This window comes from Procambarus clarkii, chromosome 92, assembly GCF_040958095.1.
Source record: "Procambarus clarkii isolate CNS0578487 chromosome 92, FALCON_Pclarkii_2.0, whole genome shotgun sequence".
NCBI lineage: Eukaryota > Metazoa > Arthropoda > Malacostraca > Decapoda > Cambaridae > Procambarus > Procambarus clarkii.
In genome coordinates, this window is record NC_091241.1 from 4,540,346 (window position 1) to 4,564,076 (window position 23,731).

At 41.7% G+C, this 23,731-nt stretch overlaps 1 protein-coding gene across 2 annotated transcripts in view; it reads right to left on the reverse strand.

Moving 5' to 3' along the window:
- Positions 1 to 928: 928 nt before the first annotated feature.
- The window catches only part of LOC123775136 (chromodomain-helicase-DNA-binding protein 6), a 141,022-nt gene continuing 118,219 nt past the window's right edge, over positions 929 to 23,731 (reverse strand). For both annotated transcript variants that reach the window (XM_069319176.1, XM_069319175.1), the window contains 11 exons: positions 23,158 to 23,374; positions 22,560 to 22,981; positions 21,264 to 21,511; positions 18,576 to 19,349; positions 16,803 to 17,029; positions 14,453 to 14,726; positions 10,461 to 10,627; positions 10,075 to 10,223; positions 9,398 to 9,605; positions 6,216 to 8,631; positions 929 to 3,797 (listed from right to left, as the gene is read on the reverse strand). In XM_069319176.1, the coding sequence (XP_069175277.1) occupies positions 1,731 to 3,797; positions 6,216 to 8,631; positions 9,398 to 9,605; positions 10,075 to 10,223; positions 10,461 to 10,627; positions 14,453 to 14,726; positions 16,803 to 17,029; positions 18,576 to 19,349; positions 21,264 to 21,511; positions 22,560 to 22,981; positions 23,158 to 23,374 (7,169 nt within the window). In that variant the 3' untranslated portion in view covers positions 929 to 1,730. The remainder of the gene's footprint in view (positions 3,798 to 6,215; positions 8,632 to 9,397; positions 9,606 to 10,074; positions 10,224 to 10,460; positions 10,628 to 14,452; positions 14,727 to 16,802; positions 17,030 to 18,575; positions 19,350 to 21,263; positions 21,512 to 22,559; positions 22,982 to 23,157; positions 23,375 to 23,731) is intronic.

The window sequence follows — 23,731 nt, forward strand, 5'->3', positions numbered from 1 at the left end:
GAGATGCCCCACTCCCACAGCAGGTGGCCCAAGATGAGATGCCCCACTCCCACAGCAGGTGGCCCAAGATGAGATGCCCCACTCCCACAGCTATCTCTTACACCAGTGACTCAAGTCACCACTGCCACATAAGTGGCAACATCTGAAAAGACGATGTTTACCCTTCACAGAACCAAAGAGTTAGGGGAAGGAAATAAGATGCAGTCCCAGCATGACTCGGGGAACTCGGGTATAGCTCATGCAGGCCATCATTGAGGAATTAGATGGCACACCGTGGACCAACTCCTTAATTTCCACTTGACCCTTGTCCAGCAGATTCGTTCATCTAGGCTGCAGCAAACCACCTGCTTCACCTCTACCAACTAACGAAGACGTGTGTTCTCCCTAGGAGCCGTAGCATCCTGGGCATACTCATCTACTCCTTAGTTCAAATGTAGTTCATGTGCTCCCAAAACGAGCACTTCCAAAAGGAAATGGGCAAAGTCTCCATGCATAGCAAATACATGGATTGCAGAAGACCAAATTTGTCTGCTAAACCACCAGGCATTTGGTAAGACCCTTCTGGGAACTCACCATAAGAACCCATTATGATCAAAGCACACAGCCCCACTGCCACTCAAAATGTAGCTGCTAAGGTACTAACATTGGGGAAAAGGTTAAATATAGTTATCATAGCCAAGGAATGAGAATGTCAGACCAGTCAGGTGTTGACACTCTTGTTAGCAAAAATAAGGATGAGCTTCAGTAAAAAATATCATCATACTTCAAAATCATTGTTTATATATATGTCTACAAACATTAATTATACAAAAGAAATTACTAAGCCAATATAACCACAGAATATAACAAACTCAAAAACTAGCCGGAGTGCAAAACATGGTAGGTCAGCATGTCATAGGTGATCAATGGGGTAAATATACAATTAAAGTCTCACCAAGTTCCCTTTAATATTAGTGAACTTCAGTTTACATTTAGCTTTTACAAAAGTTTGCTTACAATTATATTCATTCTTAATAATAATATATACACAGACATGGGTTTCCGGTTTAAGATCTAACACTTTTATCAAAGGAAAGATCTCTACACTCTTGTACTTGACTCCTAAAGCACTTTTGAGAGGTTCAATGTGTGAAATTGCAATTATACAATATAAAGCAGCTTCTAGAATGTTTACACATGCCTGACCAGATACACCAGAAACAGAGGACTTTCCTCTCGCAACAGCTTGGAACAGTCAGATCCAAATTAATACATCACTAATGTTTGTAATCGTCGATACCAGGCAACAAAAAGGATTCTCGCCTTTGCAATTAAGCAGTTTTCACTGTATCAACTTGCATACACTATTAATGGAAAAGATAATATACTTTCACACTTCTTTAAACTTTGCCTTTTAAAGATTACAATAGAGTACATGGAAAATGTGTTCCCGTCAGACAGCTGATATATTATTTTCGCACAAAATATGGAATAAATAATGAGGTCAGTATCACAGTTAAATGTCAAAGTGAATATTTGATGTGTGGATATATGAAGAGCAGTAGTATGGAAAACTGGAGGTGGGGGTTTGTGGTATTATTTCACTCATACAAATTGCATACATGGAATTCACTTTCGTTCACTTTAACTAAAATATCGTCTCGAGTTTACACTAAAAGTATATAATCGATACTTTCAAGGTTGGTTAAATTAGTGATTACGAACATAACTTGTAGGACAACACCACTGCACTAAGACTTTTCGTCCTCTTCCTCAACATCAGAGTTTGTGCCACTTCTTTCACCATTTTCAATATCTTTTGTGCTCAAATTTTGAGCATCTGCTCCTTGTACATGTTTGGCAGGTTCAGATTCACGACTTAAGTTTTCTGGGGCATCTTGTGTCCTCTCACTACGATGACTCTCTTGACTCCAGTGTAACGACAAATCTAAATGAGCCGCATACGGATCGTGACTTCCCCGAGCTTCTATCTCTCGCGCTAACCGTTCTGCTTTCATTTGTTTTAATAGATAACGCTCCTCTTTTGAGAGCCCAGACTGCTCCTTCAATTTTTCTTTGCGTACATTCAGACCTCGTTCAATCTCATCTGTAGGATCCAATCTCTCCATCCTGCTGCGGTGCTCTTCCCTCGACTCTCGAGTTCTACGTTGATCTTGTTTCCACTTGCTACTGCTGCTGATGGTTGTAGAAGCCTGATTCATGTGACGTGAGGTCCCTGCCATGGACATTATGCTTGCAGGTAGACCATTAAGGAGAGCAGTAGATGCAGCTGAAGATATGGAGGGTAACTGGAAGGAACTTAAACCACCCAGGCCAAGAGGTGGGTACATCAGCCCAGCTGTGCTTGCACCAGGAAACATTCCTGGGAACGACAAATTAGCTGCTGAACTGGCTGCATTTCTATGGTCTTTATTCTTGGAGGTTGATGGGAAATCATTCAGATTTGCTAAGCCTGGAATACCAAATCCAGCCAATCCACCTAACAGAGGATTTGCCATTCCTAATCCAGCCATACCTGGTAAACCACCAAAGCCTGCCATCATCATCATGCTTGGGTCCATACCCATACTTGCCAACAGCTTGGCATCAAGACCACCAAGAGCCTTGGGATCTAATCCTCCTAGGAGCTTCGGATCCAAGCCTCCCAATAATTTGGGGTCAATACCACCAAACATTTTGGGGTCTAAACCAAGCATCTTTGGATCTAGGCACATCATTTTTGGATCGAGTCCTCCTAATAATTTAGGATCTAAACCTGCCAGTAGTTTAGGATCAATACCACCTAATAATTTGGGATCTATACCACCTAATGATTTTGGGTCTAAACCTAATAACTTGGGATCTAACCCGCCAAATAATTTAGGATCTAGACCACCTAACAACTTAGGATCCAAGCCTCCTAATAATTTGGGGTCTAAGCCACCTAAAAGCTTGGGGTCAAGGCCTGCTAACAATTTTGGATCAATACCCAAGACTTTAGGATCAAGTCCAGATAGACCTTTAGAGTCAAGACCTGATAATGCTTTAGGATCTAATCCACTCAGGCTCGCAAGTAACTTAGGATCAAGTGAAGCTAAAGTTTTGTGATCTAATCCTGCTAGCAATTTAGGGTCAAAACCTAGTAATTTTGGATCAATGTTAAACAATGAGGACTTAGAGTCCGAGCTTCGTGAAGATGATGCTTTGCTCTCTTTTTCATGATGTTTTGTTTCATGATGCTTCGTGTCTAGCCCCAAAATTTTAAGGTCTAGGCCCATAGCTGCTAATAATTTTGGATCTAACGGAGGTAGCAGCTTTGGGTCTAGACCAAGAGCTTTTGGATCGAGGCTTCCTAGCAGTTTAGGATCAAATCCCAAGAGTTTTGGATCCAATCCAGCAAGAGCTGCAGTAGTAAGAGGGCTCTTGTGATCCAGCCCCTGAAGGAAACTCTTGGTATCAAACGGTAAGCCTTTGGAGGAATGGTACGAAAGGGGAAAAGCGCAAGTGCTTCCTCCAGCAGCCGAGGTAGATGTGGTAGTGGTGTTAGAGCCAGAGGCCAGGGACTGAGGGGATGTAGTGGTGCTGCTAGAAGGTGTACTGCCATGGAGATAACTTGACACTGAAGACATGAGGGAAGCACGACTGACACTGTGCTTCTTTTCTGCATTCACTAATTTCTTGTGAAGATCAGAGAGAAAACCCGCACTACTGCTACGATCTTTCACAATATCGGCCCACTGAGGATCAACATCATAGTTAGGATGCTCCATAAGCCACTGGGCAAGGTACTTGAGCCTAGGTGCTTCTTGTCCACTTATCTGAAATAAACAAGAACATATTACTATATTATTATAAAAGCAAATTGAAGAACTATGCAAGGAAGGATGAGGTGATGTGGGAGACATGGATGGGGCATCTTATTAACAGTGATGAGTTAGGGTGGGTGCTATCAGAAGGAAACTGGATAACCAACACTTTGCACACAAATCATTTCTGTGTGCAATGTACAATATAATAAAACCTTGAAAATCTTGCTAGTGATAACCTGGAAATCTTAACCCTCAATGCGTGGCTATTGAAATAGTCATAACTTCCTATGTGGGGAAAAAAAAAAATATATGGATATATTTTTTCTTAATAAAATTATTAATTTAGATGGAAATGCAAGAAAAAGTAAGCAAGTAATTATCAAAAGAAGGCACCAAACCGGGAAGGCTATGTAGCACCATCAAATGTGCGGAATAATCAGAGGGTGCTAAAATGCGTAAATATCACCAAGGATGCCAATATGAGAACAGAAACGCACAAGGCGAACAATATCAAAAGCATCCGATTCACCAAGAATTCCATCGAGGGACGGTCGGAAAACGAGACACACTCGTCCTGGAAGTAAGGACATTCAAAAAGGATATGCACAACCGTAAGAGGGACAATGCAATTTGGACAATAAGGCGGCGCTCCATTAAGTGACCATGAGTTAAGCGTGTATAGCCAATACACAACCTCGCCAGAGCCGTTTCCCATCGCTGTTTACAGTGGTAGGAAGACGGCCATGAGGACACACTACTCATAAGTGTACGCAGTTTGTTACCAGTAACAGAAGACCAACAATCCTGCCAACGGAATGTAAGAAAAAGTGATAAATATAAATGATGTCCCATGGAACAACACACCCTGACAGCCACCCACCAAGCCCCCTTATGACAATAATGGGCAGGAAATTGAGGGGGGTGGGGGGTCAATGTTTGTAGATGATACAAAGCTAATAGAGGACAGTAAGAACTGAAAAGGACAATTGAATGCTGCAGGAAGCCTAATTAATATATTGAAATGAGAATGGGAAGTAATTTACAAATACAGTGTTACAGTACCTTGGTTTACGAATGGCCCTCTTTACGAACTTTTTTGGGTTATGAGCCCGATTTCTTCGGAAAATTTGAATCGGGTTATGAACTTTACCTCGGGATACAAGTTTGTTGATACCTGTATGGCCGACTTAGCACGTGGTGACATGGCAATCGGCCCTCTTTTCCCAGTGCCTCCCACCTAGTGACTATCCCGCCTGAATTCTTTAGAAGGATATACATTTTTTTTTTTTCGGATTTTTGGCTATTTGAACATAAAAGTTATTAAGTATCTCGCCATGGGGCCCAAGTAAGTAAGTAATTATCAAAAGAAGGCACCAAACCGGGAAGGCTATGTAGGGGCCCAAGAAAGCCAGTGGTATGGTTCAAGGCAAGAAAACACATGTGAGAATAACCATATAGAAAAACAAGAGATCATTCGTAAACATGAAAATGGTACACGTGTTGTTAAACTAGCTAAGCAGTATAACAAATCTTCAGGGGAGGAGGAGGCAGTAGAGGATGTCCCTTCCTTGTTAATTAAGAAAATATGTACTGTATGGGAAGAACTTAAAGTTTTGCTGAAAAGAATTACCCAGATAAAGCTTTAGCAGGCCATTGCATAGATCATATTAATGACAATGTGATGTCTCACTACAGACAAGTACTGTATTACACAGGGAAAAACAATCAAGAAAAAAATGAGAAAATCATGCAGCGAGCCAGAAACAGGTCCTAGTGGTATGCAGGCAAAACGTGCCAGAGTGTACCCCAGAGAAGTCATCACTGCCTGATGTTATAATGGAAGGGGGACTCCCCTTCCAAACAGTAACACCTCTCCTCTTCACCGTCTTCCATACGCCAACAGGAGTCCTCAGTAAAGGCAAGTAATAACTTGTACATACTTTTGTAGTGAAGATTTGGGTGAATTAGGTATAAAATTTACTTTGAAGTTAATTTTACGGGAGTCAGGAACGGATTAATCCATTTCCCATTATTTCTTATGGGAAAATTCACTTCGGTTTACAGTCTCCAGGTACGGATTAAATTCGTAAACTGTGGTACTACTGTGTTGCACAAGATCAGCAGGCAGTTTAGGAAGAGGCAATGAATCCACCTTTTCACTCCTGTCTTGTCTTGTCTTGTGGTTCTTCGAATAGATTCCCAAGTTTATCGGAAAACCTTTCTCCTCAACCTGTCTCTTCATAATAATGTTTATTCTATTCAGATATGTATTTATGTATGATCATGTGCATGTATGAATGTGTGTGCAAGTTCCAAAATGATGCATTTCAAAACTGAAACATGAAAATATAATAAGTGTGATCAAGGTGTCATCTTGTGAATACCAAGATCAAAGTACAGGTATAACAAAAGCTAAATATTACAAACCCTCTGCCCAGTGGTAGTGTTGACAACACTGATGTGTTCATCACCAGAAAACTGACTCCAGTCCATTGAAGTAAAATCAATCTTTCGTCTCTTCAGGTCCTTAGAAGGTCTTGAGGAATCTGCCAAGAGACCTTGGTGTTGTTCCAACCACTTATCCACTTTAGCATCAGTTGGACGGTAAAGCTCAATTCCAGGCGGTAACGTTACGCCTGGGGGCAAGTCCGATTGTTTCACTAACCCAGGTTTGCTTTCTTTATCACTGGAGGTAGTTGTATTCTTACTTGACGTTCCTCCGCCGTCTTCCACTCTGGAGTCGCCAGATCGCTTAGATATGGTGGGTGTGATACTAATACTAGAAGACAGTTTAGGTGTTGTCACAGTGTTGGTTACCTGACTTTTGTCACGAGAACTTAACAACGTTACAGACGAGCCACGAAGAAGAGACAGTGGACTGGTGTCCTTAGAAGATGAAGCAGAGTTTTCAGGACTCTTACCCTTAGATGTAAGCCCTAATACTATCTCATCAAGCTTTCTGCGTTTCTTTTCCTGAGTTCTAGAATCTAAGGGGGATTCACTGAGACGTCTCTTCTCCATTGTTCTCACTGGATCATCCAGCCTGGGCCGGCCCGGGCCCCGACGAGACAAGAGACTAGCAGCCATATCCATGGCATTATGACTGGGATTAACAGGTTTGATAGTCAAGTCTAAAGTTCCTTGCAGAGCTTGAAGCTGCCGCAATGCATGTGAATCTGCTGCCAGCTGTTGCTGGGCCTTTTTACTCCTTTCATCTGATTGTTCCATGAGTGATCTAAGACTGGCACTAGTAAAGCTCTGTGAAAGACCCAAGGCAGCAGCAGCGGCGGCAGCAGCAGCAGCACTGGAGGAACTCTTATTCAGTCCTAACGTGTGCTGAAGATTAGGATGCAACAAAGCCTGTATGCGCTGTCGCTCTGCCTCTGCTGCCTCCAGCTGGCGCCGTTTCCTGCGCTCAGAGTCCAAAGGGTCGGATGAGTTTGATGTGTGGGGTGATGAGGCACTGCTGGTGGCTTGAGGGAGGGCACTGGATTTACTTTCTTGTTCACTACTTTGGTAATCTATGCCAACTGGCCACTTTTTATGCTCCACAGCATACATGAGATGTTCAATTCGAGACTGCAGCATTCGGTCCTTTGGCCACTTAATAGGATTTGCAGCTGACTGAGCAAGCAGCTGTGCAACAGTTGGCTCATTGGAAACCAGGTTATCATAGGTCAAACTACTGCCACACTTTGCCATGGCTTCATCCATCTGCTGCAGACTCAGCAGAGCCGACCCACACTTTTCGTCCTTTTCACCATTACTTTTATTTTTATCTTCCAATTTCTCTGAATTTTTACTTTTGCATTCTTCTTTTTTATCTTTACATGTATCTTCTAACTCTTTCTTGCATTTATTTTCAAAAAGTTCATCTTTATCATCTTTGGTAAGCTCAATACTTTCCTTGTCTTCAGACTTGTTATCTTTGCTGCTATCTTCCTCAGTAACCTCAACATTCACTTCTTCTTTAACATTAATGGCAGTTTCTGCAGTTTCCATTTTTATTTCTTCTTTCACCTCCTGAATGATATGTTTCAACTCCACTTCCTTCTCCTTCTCCTCCTCTTCCTCGTCCTCCTCTTCCTCCTCTTCTTCCTCCTCCTCCTCCTCCTCTTCCTCCTCATCCTCATCTCCTATCACCGTGTCCTCCGTATTTGCCTCTTTTTCATCTTCACTCTTGTCCAGGTCATCACTATTATTCACCTCGTCACATGGCATCTGCTCACTTAACACCTCATCACACTTCTCTTCAATTTTAAGCTCATCATCACCTTCTATCTTAACCTTCTCTTCTATTTCAGTTTTAACTTCAACCTTCACTTCTTTTTTTACTGCTGTGACAGAATCTTTGGTATCATCTATACTAAAACCCTCTTCCACCTTCAACTTTTCAATTAACTTTTTATCCTCCTGCACTTCACTATCTTCTGCTTCCATTGTCTCCTCCAGTTTATCCTCTTCAGCTTTCTCATTCTTATCATCTTCATTTTCGTTGGTGACTTTACCAGCGCCTTCGTTATCCTTCATCTCCAAGTCTGCATCTTCCTCCTCCTCTTGCTCCAGCCTTTCTTCTTCCTCCTCATCTTTTGAGTCTCTCTCTCTTATTTTTTCTTCTTCCACTTTTTTATCTACAATTTTCTTATGATCAATTTTCTTACGATCATTTTCCTTTTGATCATTTTCCTTAACAATTTTATCCTTCTCGTAATATTTCTTTTGAAGTGCCAACTTCTCTTCCTCAGTGATGAGTGGTTCTCCAGCAGTGTGGCGACGAATTATCTCTCGGAAGTTGAGCTCAGGATCGTAAAGAATGTAATAATCTGTACGACCCAATCCATGCCTGCAACATAAATTATTATTGTTAATATTATTATTATTATTAGTACAGTATTATTAAAATTCAAGTTTAATAAAGAACAATTTTAATTCTAAAAAATTGATAACACAAATAATCATTGGGAGCCCATCAACCATAAGCTTCAAGTAGCTGCCAGAGAGAGAGAGAGAAAACACACAAAATTGTGGGAACTTGCACTAATTTGCCGTATCTACTGAACACTGCAATGTTATCCTTCTGAAACATAAATTGGAAAAGCTGGTAAGACTGCATATTTCATGTGCATGCACACACAACAACAATAATCAAACAGCATTACCATCAACAACAATTGCACTAAGTAACAGCAGTAACTCCAGCTATATTTGTGACTAAAATACCCTTCCTCCCCTCACTTTGTTTATAGCACGAGGAAAACGGTCAGCTTCTCTGCCACACCATTCACAGGCAGCAACTGCCCACTGCCACTACTCCATAAGTAAGAGAGATACCAATCTTCCCTGGTGCCAACAATGTTAACTCACTATTATATTTCCTTACATGCTTATAACCAATTTGAAAATCCCCCCAGTAGATAACACATTACTTTTTTAGTTACATTTTTGGTAATGTCATTTCCTTTTAAATGGATAAGTTAAAAAAAGCCCACCTGCCCATACCCAACTGACACTGTCCGTACCTGCCCATGCCCAGCAGACACTGTCCATACCTACCCATGCCCAACAGACACTGTCCATACCTGCCCATGCCCAAATAACACTCTCCTCACCTGCCAACACCTTTCAACAGATCGTGGTCATGTTTGCCAGGTATCCACCAGTCCGGCATATCTTTGGATGGTAAGGCTAACTCTAAGGCATTCTTCAGGTTAGAGTTAGGTATTATATCATTGCGAAGACGGTTCAGCAGGTCCACTCGTTCCAAAACTCTACGTGCTCTTTCTTCTGGAAGTCGATCCACTCCGATCTCCATCATTTCTGAAGTCATAAGTGTGTGTTTTATTTTTACCTATTACTATGTTCATTAATTCTTGAAACAAATGAGGAATATTATGTGCAATGAAGTTTAATTTCTCAATGACAAAGGCTGTAAGTTTTCATTATGAACAGGTTGTTGAACTATGGCCCTGCTTCCTAAGCAACTCCACACCTCAACTACTGCGCTTAAGGAGTATTTGATGAAGCAGCTCAGTAAATCTGGCCTGCAAAAATGAGCGTTGCAGCTCGAGATTCACCCAAGCAATGTTAGCTGAATCAAAGTTGTAGTGTATTAAATATACATATACAGTAAATCCAATATTTAGGCCTAATTCATACATGATATGGTATACAATATGACAGGCTGGGTCGTAAATACTGCAGGCTGTGTGGTTTTGCAATAAGTTAACCCAGTCATACACATTAAACAAAAATTATCTCAAATTAACTTCAATATATATACACTCACTTTCATTTTCTTCCTCAGATAAACGGATACCACACTGCCTCTTGCACATGGCCATGAAAGCCCGGAAGTATTCTGTGAGCGTTTCATCATATTTTTTTTCTAGTCTTGACAACGTGCGAAACTTGGACCAATCATATCTTTTCTCCTTTCTGTTAGGAAAGAAAAGTGTACATAATTGTAAAATAATTATGGGGGGAAAGGGGGTAGATAAACGTAAAGAAGAAGGGGGGTTATATATGTAATGTTTTAATATTACATACATACATGTAAATGTTAAAACTACAAATACTATAGTATAATGCTCTGAAAAGCAAATGATCTGTTCTGGGTTGAACCCAATAAGTAATAATTACAACAGCCAGTCCCAAAACATCTATGGCACTTACCTAATGTACTCGACACCAAAGGTGGATATGGTGCGATAAAACTCTGCCTGCTCCCTGTTGGACCAGCGCCGTTGATTATAATCAGTCTTGCGCAACTCACGTTCTCGAATGTACTCAGCCATACGCTCCCGCCTCATTAGTTTGTCTGCTAGATAATGATCATAACCCTGCAAATGATGTCAAGTGTAAATTAATTAAAAACAAGGTAAATGGTATAATGCACAAATCCACATATTAGACCGAGGCAACAGTCAATTGATGGAGTTCTATGCCTACTGGGGATCACGAGTCAGAGAGAGGCACGAGGAGCAATGGCCCATAGACACCAAGTACTGTAGTTGGAAGCAGTCTATCTCTGCCATCTACCAGGTCAGGCACCCAGAAAGGTAGGAATCCCAAAAACTGCAGCTGGTTAAACAGACGAGCAAGCAAAACTCCCCAATCATAAATCAAGCATGACGTCACCACAGAGGCTGCACTGCAGTCTGTACCACCCCCCCTCCCGGGAGGGGGAAGAGGGGGGTCTCAGACATCTCGCGCCAGCTACCCAACCCCAGTTCAGAGGCCGAATATCAAAAACTCTAAAAACCACCGACCAGAGGGAGGGAGGGTTGCCGGGGACCCTTTGGGTTTCACCCAGAAAATGGCATTTAATAACATTCAAAGCTGGTTTGCTGTGGAGATCCCCTCCAGTTTTCCCGGTGGTACATAACCAAAGATAAAGAAAAAGTGGGACTAAACTGGGAAGTGGCCACCACTTGCTTCGAAACTTGAAGTCGAGACAACTGGCTGCAACCTGCAGCCCAAGATTACACATGCCCGAGAAGGGCCCGGAACATTATTGAGATACGGTGCGGCTAGGACTCTGTTTGACCTCCAAAAACTCCGCGCCCGAATGTCAGCCCAGGACATACAGTACTACCAAATACAGCCAAAGCTGCGAACTTATGAATGTCGTGAGCACGGGGATAGACCGCAGGCTGGCTGGACCGAAGAATCCTGTGGATGACCTGGAAGACCCGTCCCCTGGAACATGGAAGAAGGGAAACTGGGTCAACCCAAAGTTTGTCCCCTGCCATGGAGGCCGTGGCGCGCAAGTGACGGCGAAGAGCCGCAACCGGACACAAAACATGATGCATCCCCGGCCGAACCAACCAAGCATCAACAACCCAAGGACCCCTCCAAAAAGCAGTCTCATTCTTCACAAGAAATGAAGGAGACTGCTGCAAACAAACAAAACTACCACCAGGATCGAAAGAGCAGAAACCCTTGTGCCAGAGAACATGAAGCTCCCGGACCCGACCCCCAGAGGCCAATGCCAACAAGAAAAAGAGCCTTAGAAAAAAACAGTCCTGAACCGAAGGGGACCACCACAAACCGAAAAGGAGAGAGAAAGAGAGAGTACCTGGTCCAATGACCAGGATGGCTCAAACAGCACATGAGCAGGCCGGAAGTAAAACAACGGCCGAGAAAGCTTGCGGAATGGAGCAGAAGTGACATCCACCCCGAATGCAAGCTGAAGCGGCTCCACTCGCGCCGCACGACGTGAGGCAACAGTATTCGGCATAAGATAATGGTACTGTACTGAAAAACCAAAAGAGAAAGTACAAAAAACCCAATCAGAAATCAAAGACAACCTACGAAGAGTAAAAAAGTGTCTGGCACCACTGGCTTACGACGACAGAAGGAACCCCAAGCCTGGCACGACCCTTCTAGGCAGAACTCCCACGGCCTCCCTGAGACCTTACCTTGTGGGTTACCTTGTGTTGGTTTTGGGGTTTAGTATCTCCGCAGCCTGGTCATCGCCCAGGCCGCCTCGTTGCTGGACTGGTCAACCAGGCTGTTGGAAGCGACTGCTCACAGCCTGGTTGATCAGGTATCCTTCGGAGGTGTTTTTCGAGTTCCTCGAACACTGTGAAAGGTCGGCCAGTTATGCCCCTTATGTGTAGTGGAAGCATGTTGAACAGTCTCAGCCCTCTTGAGGTTATCTTGAGATGATTTCAGGTCATTTTAGTCCCCCCGCGGCCTGGTCCTTGACCAGGCCTCCACCCCCAGGAAGCAGCCCGTGACAGTTGACTAACACCCAGGTACCTATTTTACTGCTAGGTAACAGGGGCATAGGGTGAAAGAAACTCTGCCCATTGTTGACCAGACCACACACTAGAAATTGAAGGGACGACGACGTTTCGGTCCGTCCTGGACCATTCTCAAGTCGATTGTGATGAGGAGGTAGGGACAGGCAATCTGCCCATTGTTTCTCGCCGGCGCCTGGGATCGAACCCAGGACCCCAGGATCACAAGTCCAGCGTGCTGTCCGCTCGGCCGACCTACTCCCTCTGATGTTGATACGAGTTCTCTCTCGGGGTACATATTCTGCTTTTCAACGGGAGTATTCTGCACATCCTGCCATGCCTCCTGGTGTCATGTGGTGTTATTTCTGTGTGCACGTTTGGGACCAGCCCCTCTATTATTTTCGACGTGTAAATTATTATGTATCTCTCCCGCCTACGCTCAAGAGAATACAAACCTAGGCATTTGAGTCGGTCCCAATAGTTTAGATGTTTTACCGAGTGGATTCTAGCAGTAAAGGATTTCTGCACACTTTCCTGGTCAGAAATTTCTTCAGCTATGAAAGGGGCTGTCATTGTGCAACATTCTTGTCATTCTTGCAATTGTGACGGCTACTTTACTGTGTTCTTAAACCTTTAAACGGCGCAATACATACATGTATGTATGTATGGACATGGAACACAGTTTCTCAAACGCTTTCAAATATTTTGTGCATAATCTATTCGTAAATGCTCCAACATCGTCTAAATGATCACTACCGTAACTTGAAAAACAAGAAAATCAAAAATAATTTTGAGATTGATTATTGAAAACTTCAGATTTTGAGATCAGCTGATAAAATATCACCAATTGTTCATTTGGTGTTATTATGCTCTCAGAATAGCATATGATCTTAATTTTCATAAATTTAGAATAAAGGTTTTCAGTATCGTCAATATGGCATTTAAAAATAAGAGCTAAATTTAGACAAAAAAAATATTTTAACTCCAAACGTTTAGGGTTTATGAAAAATCTATTCAGAGGGATCAAGAGGGATTGTAGAACATACAGCTTGCAACTACATATAAATATGGTGAGAAGAGAAGGGTGTCCACAGGAACGACCAGAAGGCCCTGGCAGGAGGAACAGGCTCCAGTGCCTCTGCTGCTTATTCTGTGCCCTTAGTCCTTTAGAGAATTCTATTGCGAACACATTGATACCAAATTGAAAAACCTAGGATGAGAATTGAGATGACAAAGTTGAAAAGAGTATACACTTTTCAGTATTACCCTGCATGCTCCCCTTGGTGCCTGACCTGGTAGATGGCAGATATAGACTGCTTCCAACTACATGGGGGGGAAGGGGGATGGGGTGTCTATAGGCCATTGCTCCTCGTGCCTCTCAGAGATGGCCAGGTTCTGGCTCTTGGTCCCCAGTAGGCCAAGAACTCCATCAATTGACTGTTGCCACGGTTTAACATATATACATCAGCCCGATATAGCTCCGGGGACCCGGAAGGGCTCTCCACAGAAAACTATGTAAATAAAGTGAGAAATTATTAAAATAATTCTACAAAGTTATTCCAGTGCAGCACCTCACCTCATTTCTACTGAAAAATGAAACTTCTCTGGGCCAATACAGCTGAACCTCAAGAGGTAGTTATGTTTGATTTCGATTTTGTGCTTCCTGGAAGCTAATTAACAAAGTCAAAAGAAAAATATTTATTTTCACACTCCACATTTCACTTTGGCTATTAACAGGTGTGCAACCCAGGCCTTCACACCTGTTTATTTTTTTCCCCAAAGGCAGTCCCTGACACTCTAAACAAAGTATATAACATTTGCAAATACAGAATTTCTACTCATTTCTATATGCTGGTAGAAAGAAACGGTACATTCACAGTAACATAATACTATACTGTATTTACAGTTACTGCTACTTACCCTAACTTTGGCTTCATGTCTTAAGTCATTCTTCCTGTTATTACGCTGGTAAGATGTCACCAGTCTTCGGAGTCGGCCATTAATATCAGACGTCGATGGAAAATGTACAAGTTTCTTGTCTGATATTGACTTGTCATCTTTTTCTTCACATTTATCATCATCAGATTTGGAGGTGGAGGTGGACACAGCCGGACTAGATGGCAGAGGAGTCTGGTTAGAGTCCTCATCATCCTTCTCATCCTCTTTATCCTCCTTCTCCATGTCATCTTCATTTCTGTATGGGAACAGCATTACCTTTAACAACATTCTTAAGTGAAGTGGAAGAAATAGGGGGGGAGCTATAAGAGCTGTAGTGAATGCTAACAATGTTAAACTCTAAAAAGTTCGGATGGCCCATTTTGAACATTCCGCCATTTCCAAAATTGCCCCAACATGTGTGAATATCAAATTCAAGTCTAGATGAGGAAACAAGTTAATTAACCCATCCACTGGGCATATTATATATACTGTATATGATTATGGCCTAACTGACTGCACTGTGAATATTATATATATATGACTAAGATTTAAAAGTCCCACAGGTACAAGGGGATAACATCATCTTCCTCAGGCATTCAGTAAACAGATGCCATTAAAAAAATAATAATAATAATATTGTGGGAATTAATCCCAATTGTAAAGGTATCTCTTTCATTTTGGGCAAGCATAAGAAATATTTCTGAATCAATGGTGGTTTCTCTTCAAGATAAAAAAATAATAGGACATGTTGTGCAAGAACTGTTGGACCAACCAGGTTGTAGTGGATATGTGGGCATGTGTCACTCCAAGCAACAATCAAAAACTTTCAGAACCCACTCCACGTATGACCCAGGTATAAAGACACTAAGGCAAAACTCTGACAAGAAATCGAGGCCAAGGCTGACAAGCGCATCAGCCGACAAACGGGTTGAGTAGCTGGCGTGGTGGGTCCGGGGCTCCCTCCTTCTCCCGGGGGAGAGGAGGACTACTGAGGAGGGTGCGACAGCTGTGTATGACGTTTGCTTGTTTCCTTGAGAATTAAGGAAGTTCTGCCTCTCTGTTCGGTCTTCAGTTGCAATTTTCTTACCAAGTGGGGTGTGTTTTGTTATGCCTACCTTTCTGGGTGCCTAACCCCAGTCGATGGCAGATAAAGAATATCCCCAACCACAGGGGGGGTTTTCCAGAGGCCATTTCTCCCTGTGCCTCTCTGAGGGGGCCAGGTTCTGGCACATGGTCCCTGATAGGCTGAACTCCATTGACTAATATATTGCATATTAGCCTGATAGCTCCAGGAAGCCGAAGGGGCTTCCCACACAAAACACATTAGTAGCAGCAACTGCCCAATGGCTGGCTCAAGACGACCACCTCGGGTGATAACTTTTTGAGAGCACATGGATTGTGACAGTGAGACTTTCAATCTTCACCACGACCAAAGTAAGTTGCATACAATTTGTTATTATGTTTCACATGATTAGGGAATGCATTTTAACAATAATAGAAGTTTTTTTTTTATGCACACCAGGATTCTGTATGGTATAAACAGTGGTGCAGCCCAATGTTAAAAATGATGAATATTTGATAAAGTATAGATCAAAGAGTTAGATATCAAGAAACATGTAATTTATAGGAAAAGTGGAATGCTCTGAAGGAAGAGGTTCTTGAATCCAATTCCAATGACAACTTTATAAAGAAATATGATGAAAACATTACTATTGAGAGGAATAATTGGTATGCCAGGTATTAATAGCTAGGTGGGACATTAAAAGTTTGACCACTTCTCCCTTCTGATATCTGACATTTGACATCTGACTTCCTGTCTGCCCTTTTCTGGCTGCAGGAAGATGCAAGGTGCAGTTGCTACAAGGTAAGATGCACTTTCTGGCTTCCTTAAGCACTTCTAATTTTTTCTCTCTGACCACTAGTGCCCAGGTAAGTTGCATATCCTTCTTAAACTTTTCAGATTCCTGTGTAACCTCCTTCAGCTTTATTAGCAAATGCTCCTCTTTCCTGTTGAATTTCCTTGCCTAACTTTTTGTATTCACTCATGTCTAGATTTTATTTAACTTCCTCAAAAGCTATTTTTAATACTTTATTTTCCTCCTGCAGGACTTAGCGTCCCACTGCTCCTTGTCCTCGTATAATTCCTTTATTAGACCTTCCAGAGCTGTTACTTTGCTACTCAAATTTTCATTTCTATCCCTCAAAACCCAAATTATTTCCACATGATATTTTACAATGTTCTCTAATTGTATGTATTTGTACATGCGTGTGAGCGTATGAGCACGTGTGCAAGTGTTGGTGTGCTGATACATGGACACGTGACATAACTTACATGATGGTGTTCATCTCGGCCATAAGAGCAGCCTTGTCTGGTGGTCCACAACGTCCAAGAAAGCAGAGAGCGGGGTCATTCCTCATCACGTTGTATCGTTCATAGCCATGCTTATATACACCCACCAAGAGGGAGCGATCAGCCTCCACGTCCCACCAGGGTTTGGGAGGCAACTCTGTTGTGGGAGGGGTGATGTTCAGGTCTGATGATTTACAGCCTTCATCAATCTGTGGTAGAAAACATTTTCTTTTTTTAATAAGCAATCACTGTTACTTTATCTTTACAAACAGATATTACTAACAACTTTGAGGAACTGAGTATTACCTAGGTAAAACCCAAGGACTAACCCTCCTGGGACCCCAGCGTCTTCCACAAAGCCACTGGGGGACTGTATCATGGTTCGTATATCTCATACAGTCAGCAAGAGTGTACATCTTCACGATAAAAAATCTTCACTTGCATTTGCAATAAATTATAAAACCCATGACTGATGTGGTTCATTGCCTAACATGATCCTTGTATTACAATCGGCCCTTAAAAACAATCAACTTCCCAAGGCTCCTCAATGAAAAACCTTCCCTTGCCGAGGCTTCTACTTGGTGAAAACATTTAAATTACAGTATTATATGATTTAGTGATTTCTCCAAGATTCTGTAGGTGGGAAAACCATGACTAAGAATAAAGGAAGAAGCTAGTTTCTTTTAGTACTAGGGTAGGAGTAATACAATTGCAAAAAAAATTGTCCTTTGACTGGATAGCTTGATGATATTGAAGTAAAATTTAAATAAATTTTAAAATTGAAGTAAAACACAAGAAGAACATATTAAAAGGATAACATAAGCAGCATATGGGAAGTTAGCAAAAATAAAATAATTTAGGAATCTGAACAAGGAGGCTTTCAAGCCCCACACACTGCCCATGTGAGGGGTCATTACTTGAGCATGCAGCTCTAACATGGCACCCACATTCTCTGAAGCATAAACATAAACATTAGAAAATTCAGAGGTTTTCAATAGATTAGCACCAGAATTGAGAGGCCTCAGCTTTGAGGACAGGTTGAGAGAACTTACCCACACAACTTTAGAGGCGAGAAGAAAGAAAGGACATGATAACTACATACAAGATCTTGAGGGTGAATATATAAAGTGGAGGCCTATTTAAATGAAAATGAGATGAGGGGGACATCAAAGGAAGCTGGAATTGCAAATGAGACGAAGAGATGCGAGGAAGTTTTCCAATCCTGTACGGGTAGTTGGCAAGTGGAATGTATTGATAGGTTGGTAATGCCAATTCCATCCAAAACTTTTAAAAAGAAATATGATGAAAATACTAATGTTGAAAGAGGTAATTAGAGCACCAGACAAACGGCTAGGAGGAGGAGGAGGAGGAGGAGGAGGAGGAGGAGGAGGAGGAGGAGGAGGAGGAGCATAACATCTCACTCCCCTGTAGTCACTGATAGGTAAGTACTGCACTACAACATCTGGAGGTATAAATGTACCAGATACAATAAAAAATAACTGAGGCCCTACAGGTAATCTTATTCCCCATAGACACAAGTACACACACTTAAGTATGTCCTCAATAAGAGCAATTATTGTAGACTTGAAGAAAATTGACTGAAGGAGGACAAATAGACAAAATATCTTGGAAGAGAAGGGTAGACAGTAAAATATTACATGCTAAATTTAGTTATTAACTCAACTATTAAATCCAGGAATGTACCATAGGTCATAATAAAATGATACATAAAGAACCATGTTTTAAAATACTGACCTGCAGATAATGATCACCAATGATCTCTTGTTTGATGTAAAAGAGAAGTCGCACTCTCAAAAGCACCTTGTTTGAGTGCCGTGTAAGGTGTCTCGAGTAGCCCTGATCCAGGTAAACATCTGTATCATACTTCTCTTCTTTTGCCCAGTCAGCACCTTCCATGTGGGAGGCAACCAGCTTGGCTTCCCTTATTTTTTTTTTACCCTTCCTTCCGCGAGGCACTGGAGCAGAAAGGCCGATATGGTTGTGGTGGATGCGAGTCTTCCCGTCAGATGTGGGGGCAATCAAATCAAATATGAAGCCCTTAATTTTGTCATCCCCTCGATAATAACGGATGCAGAAGAGAAGTATCATGCGTGCACAGTCCTGAACATCTACTTCTTTCCAAGCTGGACGGAAATCTCCATGGGCAAGGATCTCTTTCCAACGACCCCACCCATACATTAATAAGCCCTTTTCCACCTTGAAGCACTCTGAACGTAACCATTGACCATATCTAACATTCTCTGGATCGAGTTGTTCTTCCTCCACTACCCATCGAGATGCCCTCGTATTGCGACCGCCTCTCCCTCCCCTTCCTCTGTTACGACCCCTACCTCGGCCTCGTCCCCGAGACCTGCTATTCGTTTCCGGGATCATTTCTGGTTCTAAATCCCTCTCTTGGCCCGAGTCACTTGCCGAGGATTCTAGGTCACTACAGTCCAAAACCGACTCATCGTGGCCATATCTACGTATCTGTGATCTTCTCCGTGGTTCTTCAACTATTAACGTCTTCTGTAATAGAGTCAAGAAACAAATTCATTAGTTAAAAAATTACAATCTGGATACAAAAAAATATTATAGGCTGTTTTCAGAAAAATGAGCATTTTTAACTCATAGGTTTTCAGTCAACTTCGACTGAATTCCTCGGTATTAGCATGGCTGGTCATCACTTTACATCTTAACACTGTTTGTGCTGTAAATCATTTAGCATTATCTGGTGCAGGAACCATGTAACTTTATTAACACTATTTTCCCAATTTAAAGAGATGGGCCAGATGAGCCAACAGAAGGAACAAAGGATGTAGAAATGGAAGTGTAGAAGACCACCAGTAGGAGGGGAGAAACAAAATAATAACAGTGAGGAGGAGGAACAACAGCAGGAAGAGAAGCAACACAAGCTTAAATATAAGAACAAAATAATTAAGGAAGCAGGAACTGCAGGAAGCCTATTGACCCATATGAGACGGCTATTTACATTCACACAAATTCATTCACATATATCTAACTTATGTTTGAAACATTTGTTTTGTATGCCAACAGCTCTCTTTACAAAAATGAGTATTTACCCAGGTTTTTCCTGTAGCTAAACTTATCCAATTTATATCCATTGATTTGTATTCTATAATATGTTGATATATCTAACACTATTTCTATCACTTTTGCAACCCGCCATCAACAAACACCAAATGCTTGTTAGCCTGGTTACCAAAACCCTGGTCATGAATGAGAACACTTTACACATGACTCAACTGATGACATGTATTTTTCTCAAGCTGTGCATCATTCACATCCTCTGCATGAATTGCACCTCTAGAAATGCTTCATCCACGTACTGCAATTACCAGTAACTGCCAACAGAACCTAATCATTTTACCGAACCAAAGTTAGGCTAAACTATTTTACACACACACTAGTGTGTAAAATAGATTAAGGGCTTGATATCAACACATGGGAAATGGCAATGCCATTTAGCAATATGGACAATAATGGCTGATAATAGAAAAAAACATATTTGTATAAGTGCAGGAGGAAATAATGTAGTTGGAGTTAGGCAAGAGAGACAAACACAAAAAAATTTACAACAGCCATTGAATTAGTTACATTTAAGAGAGGGATCTCGAGCATATGTTGCATTCTTCAGGAAAGGAAGTTGGTAATTATGAGTTGTCTAGGGGAACTGGAGGCGACTGCTGACTAGAGGAATAAGAGGAATATATATTTTTGTTTACAAATAAATTGTTCTTAACCAAACCCTAAACAAATTTAGCCTTCAAAAGATCCAATTATCTTTCACTGTGAAAGAATTGACAGGAAATGATTGCAAGGAAACAACTGATGAAAACACTTATGAAGGTGGGCGGAGAGCTAACACCGGAGCCCGCACACCAGTCTTACCTTCTCTCTTCTTTCTATTATCACTATTACGTCAAAACTAGTCTCATGTTTCACTAGTCTACAGGCAACACAGACCTAGAATCTGAAGCTGTAATCAACAGCCTGTTGGACCATGTTATCACAAGTCCAGCACGACCTCGGGCCGGGATCGGGGGGATTAAAATAACTCCAGAGACCCTCTCCAGATAAGCCACGGGGCCTGACCAGTGTAGTTCTCCCTCGATGAAAAGATGCATCGAAATTTACAACAGCCATTGTGAATCTATAAATTAATAATACTGTAAGTTGCATACTCTACCACTGTACCACCATGACTTGTAAAAAAAAAAGTTCTGTACGTCCCAACTTCAGATACACACAAAAAAATCAAACTAACGTGATATACATCAATGAGAAAATTCACTGAGGCTGTGAGGCAACACAGAACTGTCTCCAGGCATGCTTCAGGTATGTGAGCCCTTTAACCACTAACTACATTGAGCTGCTTTGAGGGGGGGGGGGGGGGAGGATAACTTTCATTAAATAACATACCTTGCGAAGTTTGTCTGCAACTTCTGTGTCAATTTCTGCTCGTTTTGCCCATTTTTTCCAAAAGTCAGGATCATCTATTTCTATATCGGATCGGTTGTTTGATGCAGAGAACGAAGCTTTAGAAAATGAAGAACCTTTTTCACTTTCGTGCTGAATAACTGTTGTTCTTCGAGATAATATCTGATTGATGTCTTCTTCGCAGAAGTCTTCTGCATCGCCATCCTCATCCATCAGTGCTCCATATGCACCTAAACACATAAAGGATATGAACACATGTAACTTGTTCATGGTCCACCTCCAACTATGTCATTCACCTGCACAATAATGGCTGCAACAATAAGCAATGAGTGTAGACTGGGGGGGGGGGAAGGGGGGGGGGGGGGTGACATAATGAAAGAGGAGGAAAGGTAAGGGAAAGACTCTGAGGTGGAGGAAAGAGAAGGTGGTGAGGATGGGAGAAGGTAGTGAAGGGGAGGGAGAGATGGGGGTGGTGGAGAAGAGGGAAGGGAAGATGGGGGTAGAGAGGTGGAGGGAATAGGTGGCAAACTCTACAATTGTGTGTTTTGCATATCCTCGTTATACTTCCACATATTTATTTACTTTCACCATTTTTACTTTGATGTGTGTATATCTTCTGTAACCCCTCCACTATCATCAGTAACCTAACGTCAAACAAAGCTCGCCTTTCATCAAAATAACACTTCGCAATAATCTTGTTCATACTTCACCTCCTGCTTCTAGTGTGTGGTTTGGTTAACATTTCTTCAGCCACGTTATTGTGACTCATCTGCAACCTCCTAACCTCAGACTCTGTGTGTGTGTTCCATAACCTTATGTCTATCCTGTGTAATCCTTCCACTACCATCAGTAACCTCCTAACTTCATACTGTGTGTGTTCCATATGTCTATATCCACTGTAACCCTTCCACTACCATCAGTAACCTTCTAACCTCATATACCATGTCAAAATTTTTATTTGATCTACACTTTTTCAACAATACAGTATTATATACATTAAAAAGTGCTCCTCAGATGTTATCCAACTGCACCGAGGAATACTGACTTCACCACATTAAGCCGAACATACCCTTAATGAACACTCCTTATGCATTTCACACTAGTTTTTTTTTCCCCGAAGGCTCTCACAAACCCATCAATGTTAGCGGCAACCTAAACTTATGACAAAATTCTAGCATGATTGCTATAGTTCTTTATGAACACTTATTCAATGACTGAAGCTAATTGTGACAAAAGAGCAGAACTTTTATTTCAATTAAAACACATGCAATATCATACCTTTCTTTAATAATTCCTCGATGTCAGCCTTTGAAAGCCCCAAGGAGTTTCCTCCTGCTGCACCATTCTTACTTTGGTCACTGTTCATTGATTGTAATACTGCTTTGTCCAGACCCAGCTTCTTTGATGCTTTGTCAAACATTTCTCTTTCATATGTGTTTCTGCAGACGAGGCGATAAATTTTGACACTCTTCGACTGGCCAATACGGTGACAGCGAGCCTGAGCCTGCAGGTCATTCTGAGGGTTCCAGTCACTGTCGTAAATTATAACTGTATCTGCTGCTGTCAGGTTGATGCCCAAGCCACCAGCTTTAGTGCACAACAGGAAAACAAAGCGATCAGAGTCTGGCTTGCAGAAGCGATCGATGGCCGCCTGCCGCATGTTACCACGAATCCGTCCATCCAACCTTTCATAAGGGTACCTAAAGGAAAATGGACCAGAGATTACTGTAAGGATTAAACTATTATAGACACCATTAACTGCATATTTGAAGATGAACAACACACTCAAGGCTCATGACTAATGTGTCACAATATGTAGACTACACTATTGTATACAGTTTTACTAAATATTTAAAAGAATATTAGTCTAACATACTTTCTAAATATGAGGTAGTCTTCCAGGATGTCCAAGAGCTTTACCATCTGTGAAAATATAAGTACTCTATGACCATTGTCTTTTAGCTTAGGCAAGAGCTTGTCCACCAACACCATCTTCCCCGACGATTGAATAAGAGCATTGTAGTATGTGTCTGGATCGGAAGTGTTGGCTGGGCTGGAGTCGCGATAGTCCTGCTGAATGGCATCCTCGGCACCTGACAATGGTATAAATAGTCCATAAATTAGATAAGTTCTCAAAATTTAAATATTATTAATAAATAAATTCATGGACAATGGTTGGTCATGTATATGAAAACTACAACATGTAATAGCAGAATGAAACAAAATTACCAGGTATGCATTTATAATTAAGTAGAATTTCAAAGAAATAAAAATAATGCATTAAACTCCAGAGAAACACTCCATCGCAAGCAGCACCTGGGTTGCTGCCCTCAGTTGGGGCATGGGGCTCTTCCAGGTTACACACTAAGCTCTGGCCAACTGTGAACCCCACCAAGGCATAGTGAAGAGTATAATCTCTACCGTCCCGACAAACTACTTTCTACGACTCA